We start from the raw sequence: 24,552 nt of genomic DNA on the forward strand, positions 1-24,552 counted from the left end.
AATCCAAGGTCGTGAACATTACACTTGTTTTCTTTTAATGGCTCTGACCATGCGAAGTGCCAGCTTCCCCTTCATCTTCCACCATAAGTGTAAGTTTCCTAAGGCCTTCCCAGCAACTGAGCAGATGCTCTAATGCTTCCTGTACAGCCTGCAGAATTGTGACCCAATTAAACCTCTTTTCTTTATAAGTTACCCAGTCTCAGGTATTTCTTTATAGCAGCGTGAGAATGAACTAATACACTCTTATGGTTAATCTATTATCTATTTTGAGTAAATTTTTGTAGGGGTGAATTAGGGGTCCAAATTGATTCCTATCTGCATGGATAGCCAGTTGTTCCAGCACCATTTGTTGGAAAAACTATTTTTTCCCTATTGAATAATCTCAGAATCCTTATCAAAATCAATTTACTATAACTAAGAGGATTATTTATGAACTCTCAATGCTATTCCACTGACCTACACATCTATCTTTATGCCAGTAACACACTGTTTTGATTACTGTAGCTTTATAGTAAGTTTTGAAATCAAGAAGTGTGAGTCTGCTACTAGGGATTCTATATTCTGGGTCTCTTGGATTTTCATATAAATTGTTTAACTTCTGCAAAGAAGTCAGCTGGAATGCTAGGAATTGCATTGAATCTGTAGATCAATTTAAGGGATATTGCCATCTTAACAATATTAAGTCTCCTGATTCATGATCCACTTATTTGAGTCTGGTTTAATTTATTTCAACAAGGTTTTATAGTTTTCAGAATATTTTGCAATTTTTTGTTAACTGATTGCTAGGTATTTTATTATTTTTGATGTTATCATAAATGGAATTTTTTCTTAATTTTATTTTCAGTTTGCCCATTGCTACTATAACAAAATATAATTTTTTTTTGTATATTGATCTTTTATCCTAAACCCAGCTGAACTACTTATGAGTTCAATAGGTTTTAGTGGGCTCTTTAGGATTTTTTATACAAGACCATATCATCTGCAAATAGAAATAACTATACATTTTCCTTTCCAATCTAGCTGCCTTTTTTATTTTATTTTATTGCCTAATTGTTTTGGCCCAAATCTCCAGTACCATGTTGAGTAGAAGTGGTAAGAGAACACATCCCTGTCTTATTCCTATCTTAGGGGGAAAGCGTTTAGTCTTTCACCATTAAGTATGACATTAGCTATGACTTTTTCATAAGCGTCCTTTATTATGTTGAGGAAGTTTCCTTCTAATCCTAGTTTGTAGAACGTTCTAATCATTAAGTCATGAATTTAGTCATGTGCTTCATCTACATCTATTAAGATGATCATACAGTTTTGCCCATTATAATACTGATATGGTATATTACATCAATGTATTTTCATATGTTGAATTACCTTTGCACTCCTTGAATAAATCCCACCGGGTAATAATGAGTAATCATTTTACTGTGCTGCAGGATTCAACTTGTTTGTATTTAGTGAGGATTTTTGTATCTATATTAATAAAAGATATAATATATAAGAGTTTTCTTTTCTTATAATGTCTTTGTCTGCTTTTGGTATCAGACAGTTCTGGCCTGATAGTTTGGCAGTATTCCCTTCCATTCTATTTTTTGAAGAGTTTGTGAAGAATTGGTATCAGTTCTTTAAATGTTTTGTAGAATTCTTCAGTGAAGTCGTCTCATCTTAGACTTTTTGTTATTGAAAGTTTTTGATTGCTGATTCAATCTCTTTAGTTGTTATAGGTCCACACAGATTTTCTATTTCTTTAAAAAATTTTTTAATTTGACAAATAAAAATTATACATATTTATGGTGTGCAGAATGATGTTTTGAAATATGTATACATTGTGGAATGGCTAAATTGAGCTAATTAACATATTCACTACCTCACACACTTACCTTTTTTTGTTGTAAGGACACTAAAAATCTACTCTTGAGTTCAGGCTTCCTGGGGTGCCAAAAAAACTGTGAGTCTGCTTGCTTTCTCAATGGGGAGGCTTGTGGTCTGGGGCAAATTTTCAGCCCTGGTCACTGGTTGCCTGGAAATAGATTCAGTGCTGTTGTTGGGGGCACCGTGGGACTAGCGTGAGACTAGCCTCTAGTACTGTGGGCTGAGTGGGAGCAGGGTAAGGCCTGTGACTGCCAGCTTTCCCCCACGTCCCTGGTGACCTGTATGACTTAGCAGAGGCAGCCATAATCCTCCTGGGAACGTAACTCCATTGAACTGGGAACCACACCCCCATCCCCCACAGCAACTGCAGCAAGCCCCGCCCAAGGAGAGGCTGAGCTCAGACACGCCTATCCCTGCCCCCACCTGATGGTCTTTCTCTACCTGCCCTGGTAGCCAAAGACAAAGGCCCAATTCTCTTGGGAACTCTGTGGCCCTGCCCACTGCTTGGGAAACCTGAATACTTAACCAGGTGTCCTGAGGGCAAGTTTGCATTCTCCCTATAGGACTATAGCTGATACACTCTTGAAAGTGCTACCTCCTAGCTAGAGGCAACCAACACAAAACCAATGCACTAAACAAAAACACAACAGAGGACCCTCACGGAGCCCACTTCACTCCCCTGCTGCCTCCACCAGGAGCAGGTGCTGGTATCCACAGCTCCAAGAACTGAAGACAGATCACATCACAGGACTCTTTGCAGACACTCGCCAGTACCAGCCCAGAGCCTGGTAACTCTTCTGGGTGACTAGACCCAGAAGAGCAGAAACAATCGCTACAGTTTGGCTCACTGGAAGCCCCATTCATAGGGGAAGGGAGAGAACACCACATCAAGGGAGCACGCCATGAGACAAAGGAATCTGAACAGAGCCTATGAATCCCAGATCTTCCCTCTGACATAGTCTACCCAAATAAGAAAGAACCAGAAAAGCAATTTTGATAATATGGCAAAACAGGGTTCTGTAACACCCCCAAAAGATCATACCAGCTCACCAGCAATAGATCTAAACCAAGATGAAATCTCTGAATTGCCAGAAAAAGAATTTAGAAGGTTGATTATTAAACTAATCAAGGAGGCATCAGAGAAAAGTTAAGTCCAACTGAAGGAAATAAAAAACATGATACAGGATATGAAAGGAAAATTCTTCAGTTAAATAGATAGCATAAATAAAAAACAACCACAACTTCTGGAAGTCAAGGATACACTCAGAGAAATGCAAAATGTACTGGAAAGTCTCAGCAATAGAATCGAATAAACAGAAGAAAGAACTTCAGAGTTTGAAGACACAGGTTTCAAATGATCTCAATCCATCAAAGACAAAGAAAAAAGAATTTAAACAATGAACAAAGCTTTCAAGAAGTTTGGGACTGTGTTAAATGACCAAACCTAAGAATAATTGGTGTTGTCGAGGAAGAAGAGAAATCTAAAAGTTTGGAAAATACATCTGAAGGAATAATCGAGGAAAACTTCCCTGGCCTTGCTGGAGGAAGATCTCTTGTCTAGAGATGTAGACATCCAAATATAAGAAGCTCAAAGAACACCTGGGAAATTCACTGCAAAAAGATCATCACCTAGGCATGTAGTCATCAGAGTATCTAAAGTCAAGATGAAGGAAAGAATCTTAAGAGCTATGAGGCAAAAGCACCAGGTAACCTAGAAAGGAAAACCTATCAGAATAACAGCAGATTTCTCTGCAGAAACCCTACAAGCTAGAAGGGACTGGGGTCCTATTTTTAGCCTCATTAAACAAAATAGTTGGCCGGGCGCGGTGGCTCAAGCCTGTAATCCCAGCACTTTGGGAGGCCGAGACGGGCAGATAACGAGGTCAGGAGATCGAGACCATCCTGGCTAACCCGGTGAAACCCCATCTCTACTAAAAAAAATACAAAAACACTAGCCGGGCGAGGTGGCGGCGCCTGTAGTCCCAGCTACTCGGGAGGCTGAGGCAGGAGAATGGCGGGAGCCCGGGAGGCAGAGCTTGCAGTGAGCTGAGATCCGGCCACTGCACTCCAGCCTGGGCGACAGGACGAGACTCCGTCTCAAAAAAAAAAAAAAAAAAAAAAAAACCAAAATAGTTATCAGCCAAGAATTTTGTATCCAGTGAAACTTAACTTTATAAATGAAGGAAAGATATAGTCTTCCAGACAAACAAATGCGGAGGGAATTTGCCACTACCAAGCAAATCAGGGAAATGTAAATCAAAACCACAATGTGTTATCATCTCACTCCTGTAACAATGGCTACAATCAAAAAATCAAAAAAGAATAGATGTTGGCATGGATGTGGTGAAAAAGGATCACTTTTACACCATTGGTGGGAATGTAAACTAGCACAACCAAATGCCCATCAATCAACGAGTGGATAAGGAAAATGTTTTATATATATATATACACACACACACACACACACACATATTACACACACACATATATATGTATATGTAAATATACACACACACCATGGAATACTATTCAGCCATAAAAAGGAATGCAATAATGGCATTCACAGAAGCCCGGATGGAATTGGAGACTATTATTCTTTCTTTTTCTTTTTTTTTTTTTTTGGAGACAGAGTCTTGCTCTGTTGCCCAGGCTGGAGCTCAGTGGCATGATTTCGGCTCACTGCAAGCTCTGCCTCCCGGGTTCATGCCATCCTCCTGCCTCAGCCTCCCAAGTAGCTGGGACTACAGGCGCATGCCACCACACCCAGCTAATTTTTTTGTATTTTTAGTAGAGACAGGGTTTCACCATGTTAGCCAGGATGGTCTCAATCTCCTGACCTTGTGATCCACCTGCCTCGGCCTCCCAAAGTGCTGGAATTACTGGTGTGAGCCACCGTGCCTGGCCGAGACTATTATTCTAAGTGAAGTAACTTAGAAATGGAAAACTCAGCAGTGTATGTTCTCACTCATATGCAGGAGCTAAGCTGTGAGGACACAAAGGCATGAGAATGATACACTGGACTTTGGGGACTTGGAGGAAAGGGTGGGTGGACAGGAATAAAAGACTACACATTGGGTGCAGTGTACCCTGCTTGGATGATGGGTGCATCATTCTAAAATCTCAGAAATCATCATCAAAGAACTTATTCATGTAACCCAACACCACCTGTTCCCAAAAAACCTATTGAAATAAAAATTTTAAAATTTTAAAAATAATAAAAAATACATTATAAAACAAAAAAAAATAAAAATCTACTCTTTCAGTAATTTTCAAGCATACAAAACATTGTTACTAACTATAGTCAGCCCAGTACATTTCTTGAACTTATTCCTCCTAATTGAAATTTTGTATTTGTTAACCATCTCCCCAATCTCCCCACCTCTAGCCCTTGGTAACTACCATTTTACTCTCTGCTTCTATGAATTCAAATATTTCACATGTCACATTTAAGTGAGATTACATTGTATTTGTCTTTCTGTGACTGGCTGACTTCACTTAACATGATATACTCGAGGTGCATCTGTGCTGTTGCAAAAGACAGGATTTTTTTAAAAGGCTGAATAATATTCCATTGTCTATATGTACCACATTTTCTTCATTCATTTGTTGATGGACACATAGGTGGCTATTGTGAATAATGCTGCAGTGTGCATGGGAGTGTAGATATCTTTTTGATATATTGGTTTCATTTTCCTTGGATATATACCCAGTATAGGATTGCTAGGTTATATAGCAGTTCTATTTCTAACTTTTTGAGGAACCTACATACAGTTTTGCATAATGGCTGTACTAATTTACATTCCCACCAACAGTGTACAAGGGTTCCCTTTTTTCCACATTCTTGCCAGCACTTGATATCGTCCGTCTTTTTTGATAATAGCCATTCTAATAGGTGTGAGGAGATATCTCATGGTTTTGATTTGCGTTTCCCTGATAATCAGTGGTGTTTAGCATCTTTTAAAATATCTGTTGGCCATTTGTATGTCTTCTTTTGAGAAATTTCTATTTAGGTCTTTTGCCCATTTTTTTCCTATTTCTTTTTTTTATTTGGTTTCAGTAGTTTGTGCTTTTTAGAAATTTGTCCATTTCATCTCAGTTATCTAATAGATGGGCATACAAATGTCCAAAGTATTTGTTTATTTTTTTATTACTGTAAGGTCAATAGCAATGTTTCTTTTCATTTCTGATTTTAGTTATTTGAGTCTGCTCTCTTTTTGGTCAGTCTAGCTAAAGATTTGTTGTTTTTGTTTATCTTTTTGAAGAACCAGATTTGGTCCTTTTTATTTTCTCTATTGTTTTTCTATTGTTCTGTATTTTCTCTATTGTTTTTCTAATCTCTACTTCATTTATTTCCACTCTAATCTTTACTATTTCTTTCCTTCTGCTTATTTTAGTCTTAGTTTGTCCTTTTATCTCCAGTGTCTTAAAGTGAGATGTTGAGTTATTGATTTAAGATTTTCTTTAACACAGACCATGAAAACTACAAATTTCCTTCTAAGAATTGCTTTAGCTGCATCCTGTAAGTATTTTAATGTTGCGTTTTCATTTTCATTTATCTCAAAGTATTTTCTAGTTTCTCTTGTGATTTTTTTGACCTGTTGGTTATTTCTGAGTGTATTATTTTGGTTCCATATGTCTGTGAAATTCCCAAGTATTTTCATTATTAATTTCAAGTTTCTATCCATCATAGCCAGAGAATATATTTTATATGATTTTAATTCTTTTAAACTTATTGAAGTTTATTTTATGACCTAGCATGTGTCTGCCTTGGAAAATGTTTCATATGCACTTGAGAGGAATGTATATTCTGCTGTTACTGGATGGAGTATTCCAAAGATCTCTGTTGGGTCTAGTTGGTTTATACTGATTTCAAGTCTTCTATTCCTCTTGATATTCTGCCTATTTGTTCTCTCCAATATTGAAAGTGTATAATTGAAATTTCTGACTATTATTGCTGAAATATCTGTGTCTTCCTTCAAATCTGTCAGACTTTGCTTCATGTGTTTTCGGGGTTCTTTTTCTGGTACATATATCTTCATAAATGTTATCTTTCATGATGGATTGACCTTTTTATCTTTATAAAATGATTTTTATCTCTAGTAACAAGTTTTTAAAGTCTATTTTGTCTGATATTAGTATAGCCACTCTTGGTTTCTTATGGTTACTTTTTGAAATGATTTTTTTTCTATCTTTTTGTTTCAACCTGTTTGTATCTTTGGATCTAAAATGTGTCTCCTGTAGACAGCACATAGTTGGATCTTGTTTTTTTATGCAATCTGACAATCTCTGTCTTTTGATTGTATTGTTTAATCCATTACATATAAAACGAACATAACATCCTGAAAAGTGGAGGATAAAAGGTCAACTGGCTAGAACCTCAGGAACCAAGTAATAACATGTTGATTAGTTCCTTGGGTATCTTATGCCTAATGTGTACTAGATTGAGTGTTGGAAAAGCTGGCAAACTGGAAACCCCAATGAGTGCAGACCAAAAAGACCCAACAAAATCCTGCTTTTTCTAGATAGTGGGTCAGAAAGAGAAAGCCCAGTAGAAAACTTTTAAGCAATAATTGCTGTACTCCAGCCAAACACCACAGAAGAAAATGGTGACCTCACTCTCACCCATGTCAGCAAATGTTGACTTGGGAGTATAGACTTTTCCACACTTGCTAGGTGGTAATGAGCCCCTCTTGTGCCACCCCCTCACCCACCCCCATGGTGTCCATGGAGAATATGTGGGAGGCCTGAATCATCCCCACTATAATAAGGCACCTCTCCTCTTACCTGCTGGGTTGGGGTGACAGAGTCAAAACATTACCACTACCCTCATGGAAGGGGAAATCAAGACATTTTCAGATGACATAAATCAAGAGAATTTGTTGCCAGCTGACTTACCCCCAAAAAATGGCTAAGAAAATTTCTTTAAGTAGAAAGGAAAAAATAAAAGAAGTCCTAGACATCAGGAAGGAAGTGCGTAGTAACAAAACTATGAATACATGCAATAGACCTTCCTTCTCTTGAGCTTTCTAAATTATGTTTTATGGTAGAAACTCTAACACTGATATGATCCTATTATGACACTGTCTGATGTGTGCTTAATTGGAAATAGTTAAGACACTTACATTATTAACAAAGGAGAGTAGAAGTATGTAATGGGAGGTAATCTTTATATATTTCACTTGAATTAGTAAAATGACAACATTAGTAGACTGTGAAAAGTGATGTATCTATAATGTATTTCCTAGAGCAACCACTAAAAAAGCTTTACAAAGAGAGACACTTAAAAACACTATAGATAAATCAAAACTGAATTCTAAGAAAATGCTCAAGCAGCCCATCGGAAGGTAAGAGAAAACAAACACAGAAATAACAGAGAGAACAAATAGAAAACAAGAAATAAAATGACATATTTAAGCCCTAATATATCCAAACATAAGGAAGATTTTTTGTAGATATAGAAAAGATTACTCTAAAATGTTTATGAAAATGTAAAAAAAAAACTGGAATAGTTAAAACAAACTTGAAAAAGAATAATAAAGTAGGAAGAATCAATCTACCCAATTTCAAGACATATTATATAGCTAATGCAGTCAAGGCTCTGTGGCACTGACAGAGGTTAGATATATAGATCAATGGAACACAATGGAGAACTCAGAAATAGACCCACAAAAATATGTCCAATTGATTTTTGACAGAAGTGGAAAAACAGTTCAGTGGGGGAAAGACAAACTTTTAATCAAATGTTTGTGGAGCAATTGGACATCCATAGGCAAAAAAAAAAAAAAAATTAAATTACACAAAAGTTAGCTCAAATGAATCATGGGCTTATATGTAACAAATAAAACTAAACTTTTAGAAAAATATGGAAGAGACCATTTTCTTGTTCTAGGGTTGGACAGAGCATGTAAATTACACCAAAAGCACAATTCATAAAGGGAAAATGTGATAAATTGGACTTCAATAAAATTAAAAACTTTGTAAAAGATCCTGTTAAGAGAAAGAAAAGACAAGCTACTGACTGGGAGAACATATTTGCAACTTATGTATCCAGAAGAGGACTAGGATCCAGAATATTTAAAGAATTCTCTTATACAACCAGCAGGCACATGAAAAAATGCTCATCATCACTGGCCATCAGAGAAATGCAAATCAAAACCACAATGAGATACCATCTCACACCAGTTAGAATGGCAATCATTAAAAAGTCAGGAAACAACAGGTGCTAGAGAGGATGTGGAGAAATAGGAACACTTTTACACTGTTGGTGGGACTGTAAACTAGTTCAACCATTGTGGAAGACAGTGTGGCGAGTCCTCAAGGATTTAGAACTAGAAATACCATTTGACCCAGCCATCCCATTACTGGGTATATACCCAAAGGATTATAAATCATGCTGCTATGAAGACACATGCATACGTATGTTTATTGTGGCACTATTCACAATAGCAAAGACTTGGAACCAACCCAAATGTCCATCAATGACAGACTGGATTAAGAAAATGTGGCACATATACACTATGGAATACTGTTCAGTCATAAAAAAGGATGAGTTCATGTCCTTCGTAGGGACATGGATACAGCTGGAAACCATCATTCTCAGGAAACTATCACAAGAATAGAAAACCAAACACCGCATGTTCTCACTCATAGGTGGGAACTGAACAATGAGATCACTTGGACACAGGAAGGGGAACGACACACACCGGGACCTGTTGTGGAGTGAGAGGACAGGCGAAGGATAGCATTAGGAGATATACCTAATGTAAATGACGAGTTAATGGGTGCAGCATACCAACATGGCACATGTAGACATATGTAACAAACCTGCACATTGTGCCCATGTACCCTAGAACTTAAAGTATAATTAAAAAAAAAAAAGAAAGTTTACAAATTTATTTTGGGCCTTCCTAGTTGGCTTGGGACCTGTGGGGAAGCTTGCTCTAAGGCATTATACGAACATTACTCATTGTATTTTACATTACTCATTGTAAAATAGAAAGAAAAAGTGCATCTTTTTCAAATTGTGAAAAAATAAAAGTTGTAGGAATTAAAAAATTAAAAAAAGAGTTCTCAAAACTCAGTGTTAAAATAATAGCAAATTTCACTTCAAAGATGGGAAAAAGACATGAGTAAGGATGTAAGACAGCAAATGAGCACATGAAATCTGTTAAACAGCATCAATAGAGAAATGCAAATTAAATCAAAATAAGCTGTTACTATAGACTTATCGGAATGGCTAAAATTAAAAATAGTGATAACCCTAAACGTTGCTGAGGATGTGGAAGAACTGGATCACTCATACAATCACTCATGCCATTCAAACCATGTCCTAGCTATCCTGGAAAACAGTTTGGTAATTAAAAAAAAATCTAAACACTCAACTACCATATGACCCAGCATTTCTACTCTTGGGGATTTATTCCAGAGAAATGAAAACTTATGCTCACATAAAAACCTATACACAAATGTTTATAGCTGCTTAATTTGTAATAGATAAAAATTGGAAACAGCCCAGATATCCTCCAAAGGATGAGTGGTTAAACAAACTGTGAGACATCTATATTATATGGAATCCTCCTTAATAAATGGGAATGAACTGTTAATGATGAAACTTGAAAGAATTATGCTGAGTGGAAAAAAGCCAACCCCAAAAGGTTCTACACTGTATGATTCCATTTATATAACATTCTTGAAATGACAAAATTACAGCAAAGGAGAACAGATTGGTTGTAGCTGGGGCTAAGGGGGATGTGGGGATTGGAGAGAAGCATGTGGAGGTATAAAAGGACAATATGAGGGAGGCTTGAGATGATGAGAATGTTCTGATCTTGATTGTATCAGTGTCAATATCTTGGGTGTGATATTGTCCTACAGTTTTACAAGATATTTGCAAGATATGGCTTTAGTAAATCTGTAAGCTTGATGTGTAAATTGAATGACAAAACAAGGTAAAACAAAAGAAAAGATAAAAAGTTTCCAAAACAAGGTAAAAAGAAAAAAAAAAGCAAAATAAGTCCTCATATCATAATAATTTGTAAAACATCTCCTATCTTTTCCTCTAATTGTCATCTATCTCCCCCTTCTTTGCTATACAACAAATGAGTCTTTGTTATTCAACAAATGGGGAATCTTAATTCGTTCAAATAGATTCATGTCAGTTTTTGCTGTTAAAAAAAAATGCCACTCTGTGGTCCAAATCACCTGCACACTTTATAGAATCCTTCCTGGGGTTTTATGATGACAAGTGTTCCCACCATTCAGACAATAAAGACCTTGGTGTGTAGTCAAGGGAGCAAAGCCAGGCCTGCTCTTTTCCTTCCTGTCAGTTTTTCTGATAGGTTTGTTCTGTTGTTCCAGAAATATTATCAAGTTCTCTAATGCCTTAATCACCTCTTCTTCCCAGAATAAAAGTGAGTTAACCACTCATTTCAGTGACATTTCAGGGCTGAAAAGAGTGATAAACTGCAATATCTTTATCTGCACCAACCAGCAGTGATAGAATTCTCCTGAATTTTGTACCAGAAAATCCCAGAGCTGGGCCAGTGCCCAACACCCTTAATCCACATATGTTTGTAAACTGGCATTTTTAATGACAGTCACTTCATCACTTCTGCTTAAAGTGCTTGTAGAATAAAGACACCACGGGAAATTTAAGTAAAGTATTTATTATTTATCATTTTAATTGCCACATAGCTATACATATTTATGGGATACAGTGTGATGTTTTGATGCATGTATACAATATGTAATGATCAAATCAAATAATTACCATTTCCAGCACCTAAGACATTTATCATGCCATTGTGGTGGGAACATTCAAAATCCTCTCTTCTAGCTCTCTTGAAATAGTCGATGTATTATTGTTAGCTATAGTCACCTACTATGCAATGTAGTACCAGAACTTATTTCTGAACAGTAAGTTTGTACCTGTTGACCAACCTCTCCGCATCCGTCCCCCTCCACTGCTCTTCCCAGCCTCTGTTAGCTACTATTCTCTAAGTAAAATGTTTGGACAAATACTTATAGTTTTCTGGTTTTAGACACCCCAAAACAAACTGAAAATGAAGAGAATTGACTCATGTATACATTAGAAAGCTTTTACTTATAATAGTATAGTATACTCTCTATTCAGAGATATTTAGTCTTTATAGGAGCCTCTGATTGTGGATACTTGTAGATAAGTTTATGATTTTCTAGTTCTTGTTCATCTCAGTGTTCTTCTTAGTCATCATGAAAGACTGGGAATGTGGTGAGCACAGAGACCTTAGCTGCTTTTGAGGTTGTCAGAAGGGTTGACCACAACAGTTACTTCCCTTCCTAATTCGTATTTTGAAAGTCAAAGCAAAATCCAGAAACATTTATTGATTTCAGGAAGAGTGAACAAGCAGTGTAAGCCCAGCCCTTGACCTTGAGTAGCTTGCAATCTACTAGCAAGACAAGCATAAATGTACTCAATATAAATATAGTCAATAAAGATATTGACTAATAGTGCAGTTTATTCTGTATTAAATGAATTATATTGCAATGCTTGATCTAAGTTCAATAGAGAGAGAAAAAAATTCAAGCTCAAGCCACAAAATGAAGGCCTGACAGAGAGCAAAAAGGATGTGGGATGAAGAACCCATGCTAAACAGGCTGCTTTCTGATTTTCTAAAGTAGACTCTATACCATGTAACTTGTCCCTGAGGATCATAACTGTCATCAACCAATATGTTAATTTTCTAATTATGAAATGCCTTCATTCCTAAAAGCAATTTCAGAATTTTTTTCCTCCCCTCCCTGGCACTGCCAATCCCAAGCCCTGTGCAGCAACATGGTAGTGCTGCTGGGAAAAATGCCGAAGTATTTTTCTTTGCTACTTTTCTTCTTGCTATTTCCCACAAGTGTCTTTGGCTTCAACCTTAGAAATTGTCCTGGTGAATGAAGCTTAGGCTGTAGTCAGCAAAAAGACAGGGCTAATAAAACACTTTTCTCTCCCATGGGAAGATAACAGGCACATTTTTGAGTGTGACTCTGAGGCAGAGAAGTTGAAAAGCTGGCTTGCATTCCTAGAAGAGGTAAGAGTAAGCCTCCTGATTTACAGCACACATCATTCTATCAGTTTCTTTTCAGACAACCTGTCTGGCTTTTGAAAATCTTTCTTACCTATGATTGCTGTATCACTGCATAATGAGTACGCATGAAAGAGACTAAAGTGGACCAAGCCCTGGGCTGCCATTTAGGGCATCCTGGCTTCCAATGACTGCTAATTAATTATTTCGTGGTCCCAGCATCTTTGCCTATAAAAATGAAGGGGATATGCATATTTTCTGTGATTGGTACTATTTAGAAATTTGGTTGGATTTATTATAATTTTGCATAGATAAAATGTCTTACTTATGTTTAATAGAAATATACTATATATAGTGTATCTATTATATATATTATATATAATATATATTTTAAATATATATATTTTTTAAATCCCTCTATATCCACAAATGTAATCTGTCTTAGCTTGATCCTACTTGCAAGTATGAACATTCTTTTCCCTCTTTTAAAGGTTGCTGAACATTGAGAGCGAAATGATCAAATTTGCCAGTTACTATGCTGGAATTGCTGTCGCAGTACTTATCACAGGATATATTCAAGTTAGTAACTCTTCCATATAATTTATAGATCAATATCTGACCTCAAAGACATTACAATGAGATGCAACGTGTTGCCACCCTTTAGGCTAATCAGAAGCCCGAAGAACTACAGTTTATTTCCAAGGGACATGAGAGAATGGGTAGGGATTCTTCTCTCAGGTGGACAACTTAGGAGTATGCAAGTGGTTGTCCAGAGAGATGAATAATAGACTCGTAGTTGTAATGTCCTGTCCTCCCCTGCCTTTTCCTACTTCATCCTCTCTTCTATATCCAGAAATGGACATTTGCAGGTGTGTTTGTAGGGGGTAGTTGAGTAGCTTGAAGAAAGTGGGGGAAGGGGAGATAGAGGAAAACAAAATTTACTTTCTTTTCTCGCATTGCTAAAGACTCACCAAACTGCATTCCAACCCAAATTCTGAAAAGCTGAATCTAGAGCATATTTTAGATTTAAGTGATGGAAGGGCTTGGAGGTACTTAACCCTTGTTAAGAAAGAAAAATTTTTATCTTTTGCTTTCTTTTGTAGAAAAATAATGAATTCCTTCCCATTCATTCAAGAATTCCAGGCAGTGGTGTTTGTAAAGATAAATGAATCAATTTTTCCCATTTAGGCATTGGGAATTTTAATAACAGGCTTTTTTAATAGTTTGGGAAAATCTGTCAGCAGATTAGATTTATGCTAATGTCATAATTTTTGTCTTACATTTCTTGAAAATTATTGCCTGAAAACTATGCATGAATGCTCCTAGGCAGGTCTTTCGGGGGGAAATTCATTCAGAAATGGCATGAAAAAATAGTTATTTAAGAACAATAATGCCTTATTTTTGGTTCTGTGAGCCTTCTTTTACACATGAGGAAAGTGAAGCTCTGTAGGGTAAAATCCAGAAGACATGGACCTGCTTAAGGGTCAGAGCTGGATTCAAACCCAAATCTCAGGCTACCCTGCCCAAAGTTCTGTTTACCTCCACTTTTAGCAGGCAGATGACAGAGCTCACACCTTAGTTCCCAAGAAGAGGCATTTTCTGAATTACTTTCCCTCTTTTCTCAACTGTTGTATTGAAAGTACTTTCTTCTGAAAAAAAAGAAGAAATTAACAAAATTTCAGACACTGCAATGCTAAACATTCCTTTGTCCATTTCCAGATATGCTTTTGGGTCATTGCCGCAGCTCGTCAGATACAGAAAATGAGAAAATTTTACTTCAGGAGAATAATGAGAATGGAAATAGGATGGTTTGACTGCAATTCAGTGGGGGAGTTGAATACAAGATTCTCTGAGTAAGTAGCTGGTAAAACAGTGTGTTAGTGTGTGATTTTTGGATAATAAAACTCTTCTTTCTAAATTAAATAACAATTTAAAAGTATTTTCAGTTTTCCTGTTTCATCTCTTAAATTGGGCTTTCCTAGGTGGCATGACTTTTTCATAGGTAATACACTGTCAAATATGGACGTTAAAAATTGGAAGCCAAGGTACTGCAATTTGGTGTGTAGACCTTAATTAAAATATTAGAAATGAAGTATTATAGAAGACAGTTAAAAAGGTTATTTAGCTGTCCAGGTGTAACTGGATTTAAATCCAGTTTACACCTGGTTTAGGTCATTAACAGCCACCCAGGAATTCTAAATGAGAGGAATTAGAATTGGTTGAACCCTACTGAACTGAATTTTGAGGTCCCCTGAAAGACAGTCACTCTACAGTGTAGATAAAGCATACGGAAAGTCAGGACCCCTAGCTTCCAGCACTTACTCTGCTCCTTACTGTGACCTTGAACAGTTATCTAACCTCGCCGGAAACAATGGTCTAATATCTGGGTGATGTCTTAGGTTCTTTCTTGCTATTTAGTTCCAAGCTCTATTCACTCCATCTGGACCAGAGGTTAAGGAAATGTTCTCAGGAATATGAATTTAATATAATTATATTCAATCAATATTCTGTAGCAATTACCTTGTACTTGTGTTCTTAAGGCACTTACAGCCTAGTAGGGGAAATAAGAAGTGCAAGCAAATAATCAGAACTAACACATATTGTTTATTATATGATAGGCGCTGTTCTATAGGCTTTACATACATTCACTACTTCAATCCTCATTACTACCCACTGGGGTAGGTTCTATTATTGTTCTCATTTTACAGACAAGAAAATTGAGCCACAAAAAGGTTAAGTAACTTGCCCAACAAGAGTTTGTATTCAAATTCTTAGTCTGGCTCCAGAATCTGCACTCTTCCCCGCTACTCTATACTGCCTCTAAGCAGAATGCAATAATTCCACACACATACACATGCACAAGCATTAATTACAGTGTTATGGGAACACAGGGAGAAAGGTGTAACTTCTTGGGGGATTATACAAGACTGATGAACGAGGAGGTATGTGACTAGAACCTTGAGGCTGAAAGGCTTCAGCAGACATAAAGAAAGGCTTTTCAAGACAGAGCAAGGATATTAGCCATGTAAAAGAAAAAGACAAATAAGATGGTTGCCAAAAGCCTTTATCAACAATTAGTACCAGTTGTGAAACCTAGATTAAGGACAAAGTTGGTTGGCTATGAGGAAAGAGGCTTGATAACATCCCAAGGTGCAGCAAATTTTCCAAGATTTGAGAGGCTGTTAATGCTACCCAAGGGTGATGGGGATGGAGAGATGGGAATGTTTAAAAGGGAAAGACTGAGACTTTCGGCAAGACATTTGAATGAGCAAATTCAGTTTTAGTGACCAAAATCTTTCTGGTTTCTAGTGATATTAATAAAATCAATGATGCCATAGCTGACCAAATGGCCCTTTTCATTCAGCGCATGACCTCGACCATCTGTGGGTTCCTGTTGGGATTTTTCAGGGGTTGGAAATTGACCTTGGTTATTATTTCTGTCAGCCCTCTCATTGGGATTGGAGCAGCCACCATTGGTCTGGTAAGAATGTCTTTTTGCATCTCTCCATGGGAAGACATTTGCCCTCAAAAACAACCAAAAATGTGAAGCTTGAGTCCCTTTTCCTGAGTATAGTTAGCAACATAATTATCACTATTTTCATGTAGTTTGTTAGGTTACTCCCCAGTGTCAAATGACATTTCATCGAATAGGGATTAATGATGTTTTAATAAGGTAAATATTGTTTTATTAACAGCAAGTACATGTATTGAGCATTCACTGTTTCTCTAGGCACTATTAGGAGCTTAATAGTCATTATCTCTAATCCTTACAACAATCTTATAAAGTGAGCACTAACATCATTTTAAATATAAGAAACTAGGCTCAGAGAGGTAAGGGGATTTGTCTGGGACTGCACCGCTGGCAGAGCAGGATTCAAGTCTAAGGGGCTCTGACTCCAAACCCCACTCACTCTCCAATATGCCTATTGTTCCCCATGTCCTGCCAAGCTCAGACACTTTCCTGAAATGGCACAACAGACACAGAGCGTTAACAAGCACATAAGAAGGATTTCTGCAATCACAACTGTGTTCTCCATTTCATCTTATCCATTTCATCTCATCTTTCAGATAACCTCTTCCAGAGAGAAGTGATTTGACCCATTCCAAGAGTTATCCCAGTCACTATCTTGGTTCCCCAGATATTGAGGCCTGGACAACATATAGGTATAGGAATTTTGGGTCACATCAGCTAAAAACACTCCCAAGGACTGAGAAATTATTATTAGAGCAGCCACATTAGACAGCACGTTATGGGATCAGGCATACTAAAAATTTGCTATAAATGAGAATAGAATTTAACTGAAAAACTGCATACGTACTCACACATCATTGAGCAATAGGTACCAATTTCCTATTGCTCAATAACAAAATATTCTCACAGTCCACTGACTAAATTACTCAAACATTTCCCAGATAATATAGAAAATGGTTTTAAGTGACAATAGCAAAGAGCTCACTCCATTCACTAGGTCATCACTTGGCTCTAACACCAACAGGTTGTATGACTCAGGAAAAATCCATTTAACCCATGAAAACCTCACTTTCTTTGTCTTTAAAATAGGGATAATACCTCCCAAAAACATTATGATGATTCAGGGAATAATCCACGATATGCATTTAAGCAGTGTCAGGCGCAGAATCAATTGCTAAAGAGAGATGTATATGTTTTTCAATCCACTATATCATTCAAGCTTTACAACAGTCTTTCCTACTAACCACTTCCCAGCTATACTCCAGGGAACACTCAACTTCCACAGAAGAGCTTCAGGGGTTTTGCAAACATTTTGTTCATTTTTTTCCAAATAGACTAATCTCTTTCTTCAAACCTGTAATAAAGTAATATACACACTCACATGGATCATAGGCCACATTTCAACATGTTGGAGGTTAAAACATAGCTCAGTTCACTTGGTTTTAAACAGATCTAAGGCTTAGCTTCTCTAGTCATCTCAGTACCCATTTCCAGCTTCTCATAAACATGTCACTGATTTGGAATGTTGTAGGTCTGCACATGTCTTGTCTTGCTTTCAAGTCTGTGTATGCTTGTTCTTATACAACAAACTTGTACAAGCAACTATAAAGCAAACTATACAAGCAACTTCACTGGGCTCAAATGTAAACTTTATTGTTAATAAAAACAGCCTCAAGTCTTGGTAACACAGTGAGACCCCATATCTACAAAAAAAAACTTTTTAAATAGCCAGGCATGGTGGCATGTGCCTATAGGCTCAGATACCCAGGAGGCTGAGGCCAGTGAAATGCTTGAGTCCAGGAGTTTGAGGCTGCAGTGAGCTAGAATCATGCTGCTGCACTCCAGCCTGGGCAACAGAACAAGAACCTGGCTCTTAAAAAAAAAAAAAGCCTCACTTTCCTTACTGTTACATTTTTTATTCACATGTTTTATAAAATGTACTTTGATGAACTAAATATATTGTTTTTTAAAACTACTATGAATACTTACTTAACTTACATCTTAGAATTCCATCTAAGATTTTGATAAGAGTTTTGCTGCTAAAAGTTTGGAAAAACTACTGGAAGATAAACTCCCTTAATCTGGGTATTATATATTTTTTTATATTTCTGAACTAGTTGATCTTCTGCAATATTTTTCCTCTTCTTATTTATCGGTGCCAGGTGTTTCTTTGGGGGTTCATTTTGACTAGGACTCAATCAAAGTCAATTTTAGAAAAAGTAATGTGTCTACTATTAAGTACAGATGTCTTTTCATTTTCTTTTGTAAAAATGAAAACCACATAGTTGAGCATCTCCAACTGAGTGAAAATGAATTTTCTTTTCTGGAATCATCTGGAATCATCTCTCAACATCATGCCTATACTCTATATGTTATATGCCATATATTAGACCCAGTCATGATATCTGCATGTGTCTCTGCGTTTGTCTATAAATTATGCAATGGCCATTGGCTAATAGCAATGAACTATGACATGGTCTAACTTAACACTTTATTAGTATAATGACTGAAACACTTTAGTCTCACAGAATGTCCTATTTGGAACTTATTCTGTGAGGAGGTTCTTACTTTTAGTAGGGTCATTTTGATATATTAACAAACAAACAACCCTGAATGAAGCTTACCATAGACCAAATCTGGACGAGATTTCTTCCTCCTGTCAATGATGTTACAGTGAGAATCTGATATTGTATTAAACCATGCCACATGCTAAATGAATCTAAATGACAGACTGATGACTTAATTTCTTGGACTTCGCATTTTCTTTTCTTCTTTTTGATTTTTAGAGTGTGTCCAAGTTTACGGACTATGAACTGAAGGCCTATGCCAAAGCAGGGGTGGTGGCTGATGAAGTCATTTCATCAATGAGAACGGTGGCTGCTTTTGGTGGTGAGAAAAGAGAGGTTGAAAGGTTGGTTAATTGGGATCTGATTCTTTCCCTAATTTCATCAATCAGTGTAGTACCCTGAATCTCTCAGTCTGTGCAAAGTGGCAGACCCACCTTGGTCTACGGCCTCCAGAGGAAGTACTTGTTCAAGAGGGAGCTAAGCAGAGAGATTTAGATTGGTCAAAGCACTATAAGAAGTCCCAAGCCTTTAGCAGTATGTTTTTAAAGATGTTGCAGTTGGCAATTTTTAGAAAGCCAACTTAGAGTACATATTTATTTCAAACTCTGATGGTATTTATGTACACATATTATACCTCATATCAGTCTATAATGCTGTTTGCTGTCATTAAAGAAAAGTCTACATGAGACATTACAACTGACACCACAGAAGTACAAAGGATCATAAGAGACTACTAAAAACAAATGCCAACAAATTGGATGACCTAGAAGAAATGGATAAATTCCTAGAAAAATATAACCTACCAAGGTTGAATCATGGAAAAATAAAGAGAAATAAATCTGAACATACCAATAATGAGTAAAGAGATAGAATCAGTAATAAAAAGTCTTCTATGAAAGAAAAGCCCAGAACCTGATAGCTTCACTGCTGAATTTTAACAGACATTTAAAGAAAAACTAGTACCAGTCCTCCTCAAATTCTTCCACAAAATTAAAGAGGAGGAAATACTTCACACTCATTTTACAAGGCCAATATTACCTTGATACCAAAGCCAGAAAAGGATACTACAAGACAATCAAAGGCCAATATCCATGATAAACATGGATATGAAAATGCTCAACAAAAATACTAGTAAACCAAATTGAATAGCACATGAAAAGAATCATTCACCATGATCCTAGGATTTATCCCTAGGATGTAAGGATAGTTCAATATAGGCATGTCAATAAATGTAATATACCACATTAACAGAATGAAAGACAAAAACCATATGGTTATCTCAATAGATGTTGAAAAAGTATTTAACAAAATTCAACATCCTTTCCTGATAGAAGCTCTCAACAAATTAGGTATAAAAAGAATGTACCTCAATACAATAAAGGTCACATATGACAAGCCCACAGCTAAATCATACTCAACGGGGAGAATTTGAAAGCTTTTCCTACTAAGATAGGAACAAGACAAAAATACCCATTCTTGCCATTTCTTATGCAACCACAAAAAACCTTGAATAGCAAAAGCAATCCTGAACAAGAAGAACAAAGCTGGAGGCATCATGTTACCTGATCTCAAAATCTACTAGAAAGTAGTAGATTATTATTAGATTATTTGACTATTTGATTACTATAGTAATCAAAACAGCATGGACTGTCATAGAAACAGACACATAGACCAGTGAAAAAGAATGGAGAGCCCAGAAAGAAGTCCATGCATTTATAGTCAATTGATTTTCAATATAGAGGCCAAAAACACACCATGAGGAAAGGGCAGTCTCTTCAATAAACGATGTTGGGGAAACTGGACATTCACATGCAGAAAAATGAAATTTGGTCCTTATCTCACACTATACGCAAATATCAACTCAAAATGGATTAAAGTCTTCAATGTAGGATGTAAAACTGAAAAATTACTAGAAGAAAGCATAGGAAAGAAGCTCTATGACATTGGTCTGGGCAATGATTTTTTTGGCACGACCACAAAAGGGCAGGTAACAAAAGCAAAAATAGACAGATGGGATTACATCAAACTAAAAAGCTTCAGAAAGGAAACAATCAGCAGAGTGAAGAGGCAATTTACAGAATGAGAGAAAGTATTTGTAAACCATACATCTGATAAGGGGTTAATATCCAATACATATAAGAAACACAAACGACTCAATGACAAGAAAACACCCTGATTAAAAAATGGTCAAAAGACCTGAATAGATATTTCCCAAAAGAAAACATACAAATAGAAATATACAAAAAGAAACATACAACAGATGTCACACATCACTAATCATCAAGGAAACACAAGTTAAAACCACAATGAGATATCATCTTATATCTGTAAGAATGGCCATTATAAAAAGAAGAAAGATACCAAGTGTTGGCAAGTATATGGGGAAAATGAAACCCTGTTACACAGATTGCTTTTGGTGAGAAAGTAAATCAGTACAGCCAAAGAGTATGGGGATTCCTCAAAAAATGGAAAATAGAACTACCATATGATCCAGCATCCCCACTATTGGGTATATATCCAAAGGAAATGAAATCAGTATGTCAAGAGATATCTGTTCTCTTATGTTCACTGCAACATTATTCATAATAGCCAAGCTATGGAATCAACCTAAGCACCCATCAACAGACAAGTGAATGAAGAAAATATGGTGTGTGTAAATTTACATGCCACATTCAATAAAATACTATTCAGTCTTGAAAAAGAAGAAAATACTGTTATTTGCAGCAACATGATGAACCTGGAGGACATTATGTTAAGTGAAATAATCCAGGCACAGAAAAATACCCCATGATATCACTGACAGAGTTGAACTCACAGAAGCAGAGAGCAGAACGGTACTAGGGGGTTTGAGGGGGAGGGGGCAGGTAAGAGGTAAGTGTTCTCACCACATACACACACACACACACACATACACACACACACACACACACACAATGTAAGTATGTGAGGTAATGCGTATGTTAATTATATTGATTTAGCCATTCCACAATTTATACATACTTCAAACCATCATATTGTATACCACAGATATATGTAACTTTTGTCAATTAAAAAATAATAAAGAAATGCCAGCATGATTCAAAATGCTATTTCACACATTTTTATTGAACACCTTTTTAATTAAACACATTTTATTCAGGTACCATGCTACATGTTCTTTATAAAGTCTGATAAGATTTCAATTTAGTCAAACAGGCTGGGCACGGTGGCTCACACCTGTAATCTCAGCACTTTGGAAGGCCAAGGCAGGTGGGTTGCTTGAGGCCAGGAGTTTGAGACCAGCATGGGCAACATGGCGAAACCTCATCTCTGCAAAAAAAATACAAAAATTAACCAGACATGATGGTGTGCACCTGTAGTCCCAGCAACTCTGGAGGCTGAGGTGGGAGGATCACCTGATTCTGGGGAGGCTGAGGTTGCAGTGAGCTGTGATCATGCTACTGCACTCCAGCCTGGATGACAGAGTGAGACCCTGTCTCAAAAAACAAATTAGTGTTGATAAATTATAGATCATTATTCTAGAGGTTAACTCTCAATGAAAAGAAAAACCCAAATGGCCAAAATAATACTGTTGTCTAAAATGTAATTTTGTTTATTCTTTAATTTATCTGGTATTTATTGAGTACTTACTATTTGCCATGCTTTGATTTTTATAAAATAACTATCAACTGAATAGAAAATCTTACTTTATGTGTTATAGATTTGGTAAGATGGTGTTATTCTCAGTTGCTACCAAATCCACCAAGTAAAAAAGATTAATAGGATTTACAACCTCTTATTATCCTCTTTTCCCCACTTCTTTTGGTTTGTGGAGTGAGGTTCCTTATTTCTTGGAAAAATTTCAGTAGCATATTTCTTCCACCATGAAAGACATTATCTTTTATTGTCAATAAAAGAGGCGGTGTAGTGTTTTAAAAATGGTAACAAACATAGGATAGACCTTCAGTTTGTGTCCTGCAAAAGGTTAAAAGTTCTCCATGAATTCAATTCTTGAGATGTAGGAAGGTAGTTTCAGAATGCCTGAGCTATATATGAGACAATGCCCGTTGTTAATGGCTAGATCATAGAATTACTGAAACCTATTCCTTGCATTGGACTTCTACATAGTTTCAGTTACCCATGTCTCATGGCTGTGAACCTGACCTGTATGTCACAACATAGCATCTCAGCCACAGGGAAGATGGCTGAGTTGTAGATGAGTTGGTGCAAACACTAGTTCCAAGCCTGGGGAACTAGAAACAAAATAGTCTGGTCTGCTTATTTGGAACCAGTTGCATTATTTTCTGATAGGGACATGTCATGTGACTCAAGGAAACACTTCAAACACAAGTAATACTAGATCTCTCTTGTTCATACATTTATGTTGAAAATTCTTTTTCTCTTGGGGCCAAGCTTACCTCACTATGCAATCCAAGCAGCAATCAGGCAGCTTTGTTAAGTATCGTCCTTTCAACATGTTTCATTGTCAGATTCAAACAAACTTGAAGAAACTACACAAAGGTTGTTGGAGATTTTTCTTCCTAAAGTTGCTGTGTTTGGGATGATTTTATGATCATTTTGTAAAACCACTGCATCATGGCCTGTCTTAAACATTATAACTTGAGCTGTTTCTGCTGAAATTGGCTCAAATGTTTTCTCTTCACAGGTATGAGAAAAATCTTGTGTTTGCCCAGCGTTGGGGAATTAGAAAAGGGATAGTGATGGGATTCTTTACGGGATTCGTGTGGTGTCTCATCTTTTTGTGTTATGCACTGGCCTTCTGGTACGGCTCCACACTTGTCCTGGATGAAGGAGAATATACACCAGGAACCCTCGTCCAGGTACCTTGACTTATTGACCAAGACATAACATTTCCTTCTGGTATCTCAGAAAAGTCCATGGATTAGATATTTTGTTTATTACTTTGATGTCTTCAGGAAAAAAGCATCAATGATTTTATGGAGTCTGTCTGCGGAAACTAGTAATACCTTAACAAAAATTTTTTTTTTATTTCCATAAGTTTTTTGGGAAACAGGTGGTATTTGGTTACATGAGTAAGTCCTTTAGTGGTGATTTGTGAGATTTTGATTCTCCCATTGCCCAAGCAGTATACACTGAACCCAAGTTGTAGTCTTTTATCCTTCACTGCCTTCCTATCCTTTTCTCCTGAGTCCCCAAAGTTCATTGTATCATTCTTATGCCTTTGCATCCTCATAGCTTAGCTTCCATTTATGAGTGAGAACATACAATGTTTTGTTTTCCATTCCTGAGTTACTTCACTTAGAATAACAGTCTCCAATCCCATCGAGGTTGCTGTGAATGCCATTAATTCATTCCTTTTCTGGCTGAGTAGTATTCTATCATATATATACATATCTCACAGTTTCTTTATCCACTTGTTAATTGATGGGCATTTGGGCTAGTTCCACAGTTTTGCAATTGTAAATTGTGCTGCTATAAACATATGTGTGCAAGTATCTCTTTTATATAATGACTTCTATTCCTCTAGGTAGATACCCACGAGTGGGATTACTGAATCAAATGGTAGTTCTATATTCAGTTATTTAAGGAATTTCCATACTGTTTTCCATAGTTGTACTAGTTTACATTCCCACCAGCA

At 36.7% G+C, this 24,552-nt stretch overlaps 1 protein-coding gene across 1 annotated transcript in view; it reads left to right on the top strand.

Annotated features, from left to right (window-relative positions):
• Positions 1-24,552, top strand: part of ABCB11 (ATP binding cassette subfamily B member 11) — a 116,420-nt gene that overhangs the window by 25,440 nt on the left and 66,428 nt on the right. The window contains exons 6-10 of the mRNA XM_033231222.1: positions 13,406-13,493; positions 14,634-14,767; positions 16,224-16,395; positions 19,173-19,297; positions 23,599-23,773. Coding sequence (XP_033087113.1) covers positions 13,406-13,493; positions 14,634-14,767; positions 16,224-16,395; positions 19,173-19,297; positions 23,599-23,773 — 694 coding nt within the window. The remainder of the gene's footprint in view (positions 1-13,405; positions 13,494-14,633; positions 14,768-16,223; positions 16,396-19,172; positions 19,298-23,598; positions 23,774-24,552) is intronic.

Source organism: Trachypithecus francoisi, unplaced genomic scaffold (assembly GCF_009764315.1).
Source record: "Trachypithecus francoisi isolate TF-2019V2 unplaced genomic scaffold, Tfra_2.0 Lachesis_group13, whole genome shotgun sequence".
Classification (NCBI taxonomy): domain Eukaryota; kingdom Metazoa; phylum Chordata; class Mammalia; order Primates; family Cercopithecidae; genus Trachypithecus; species Trachypithecus francoisi.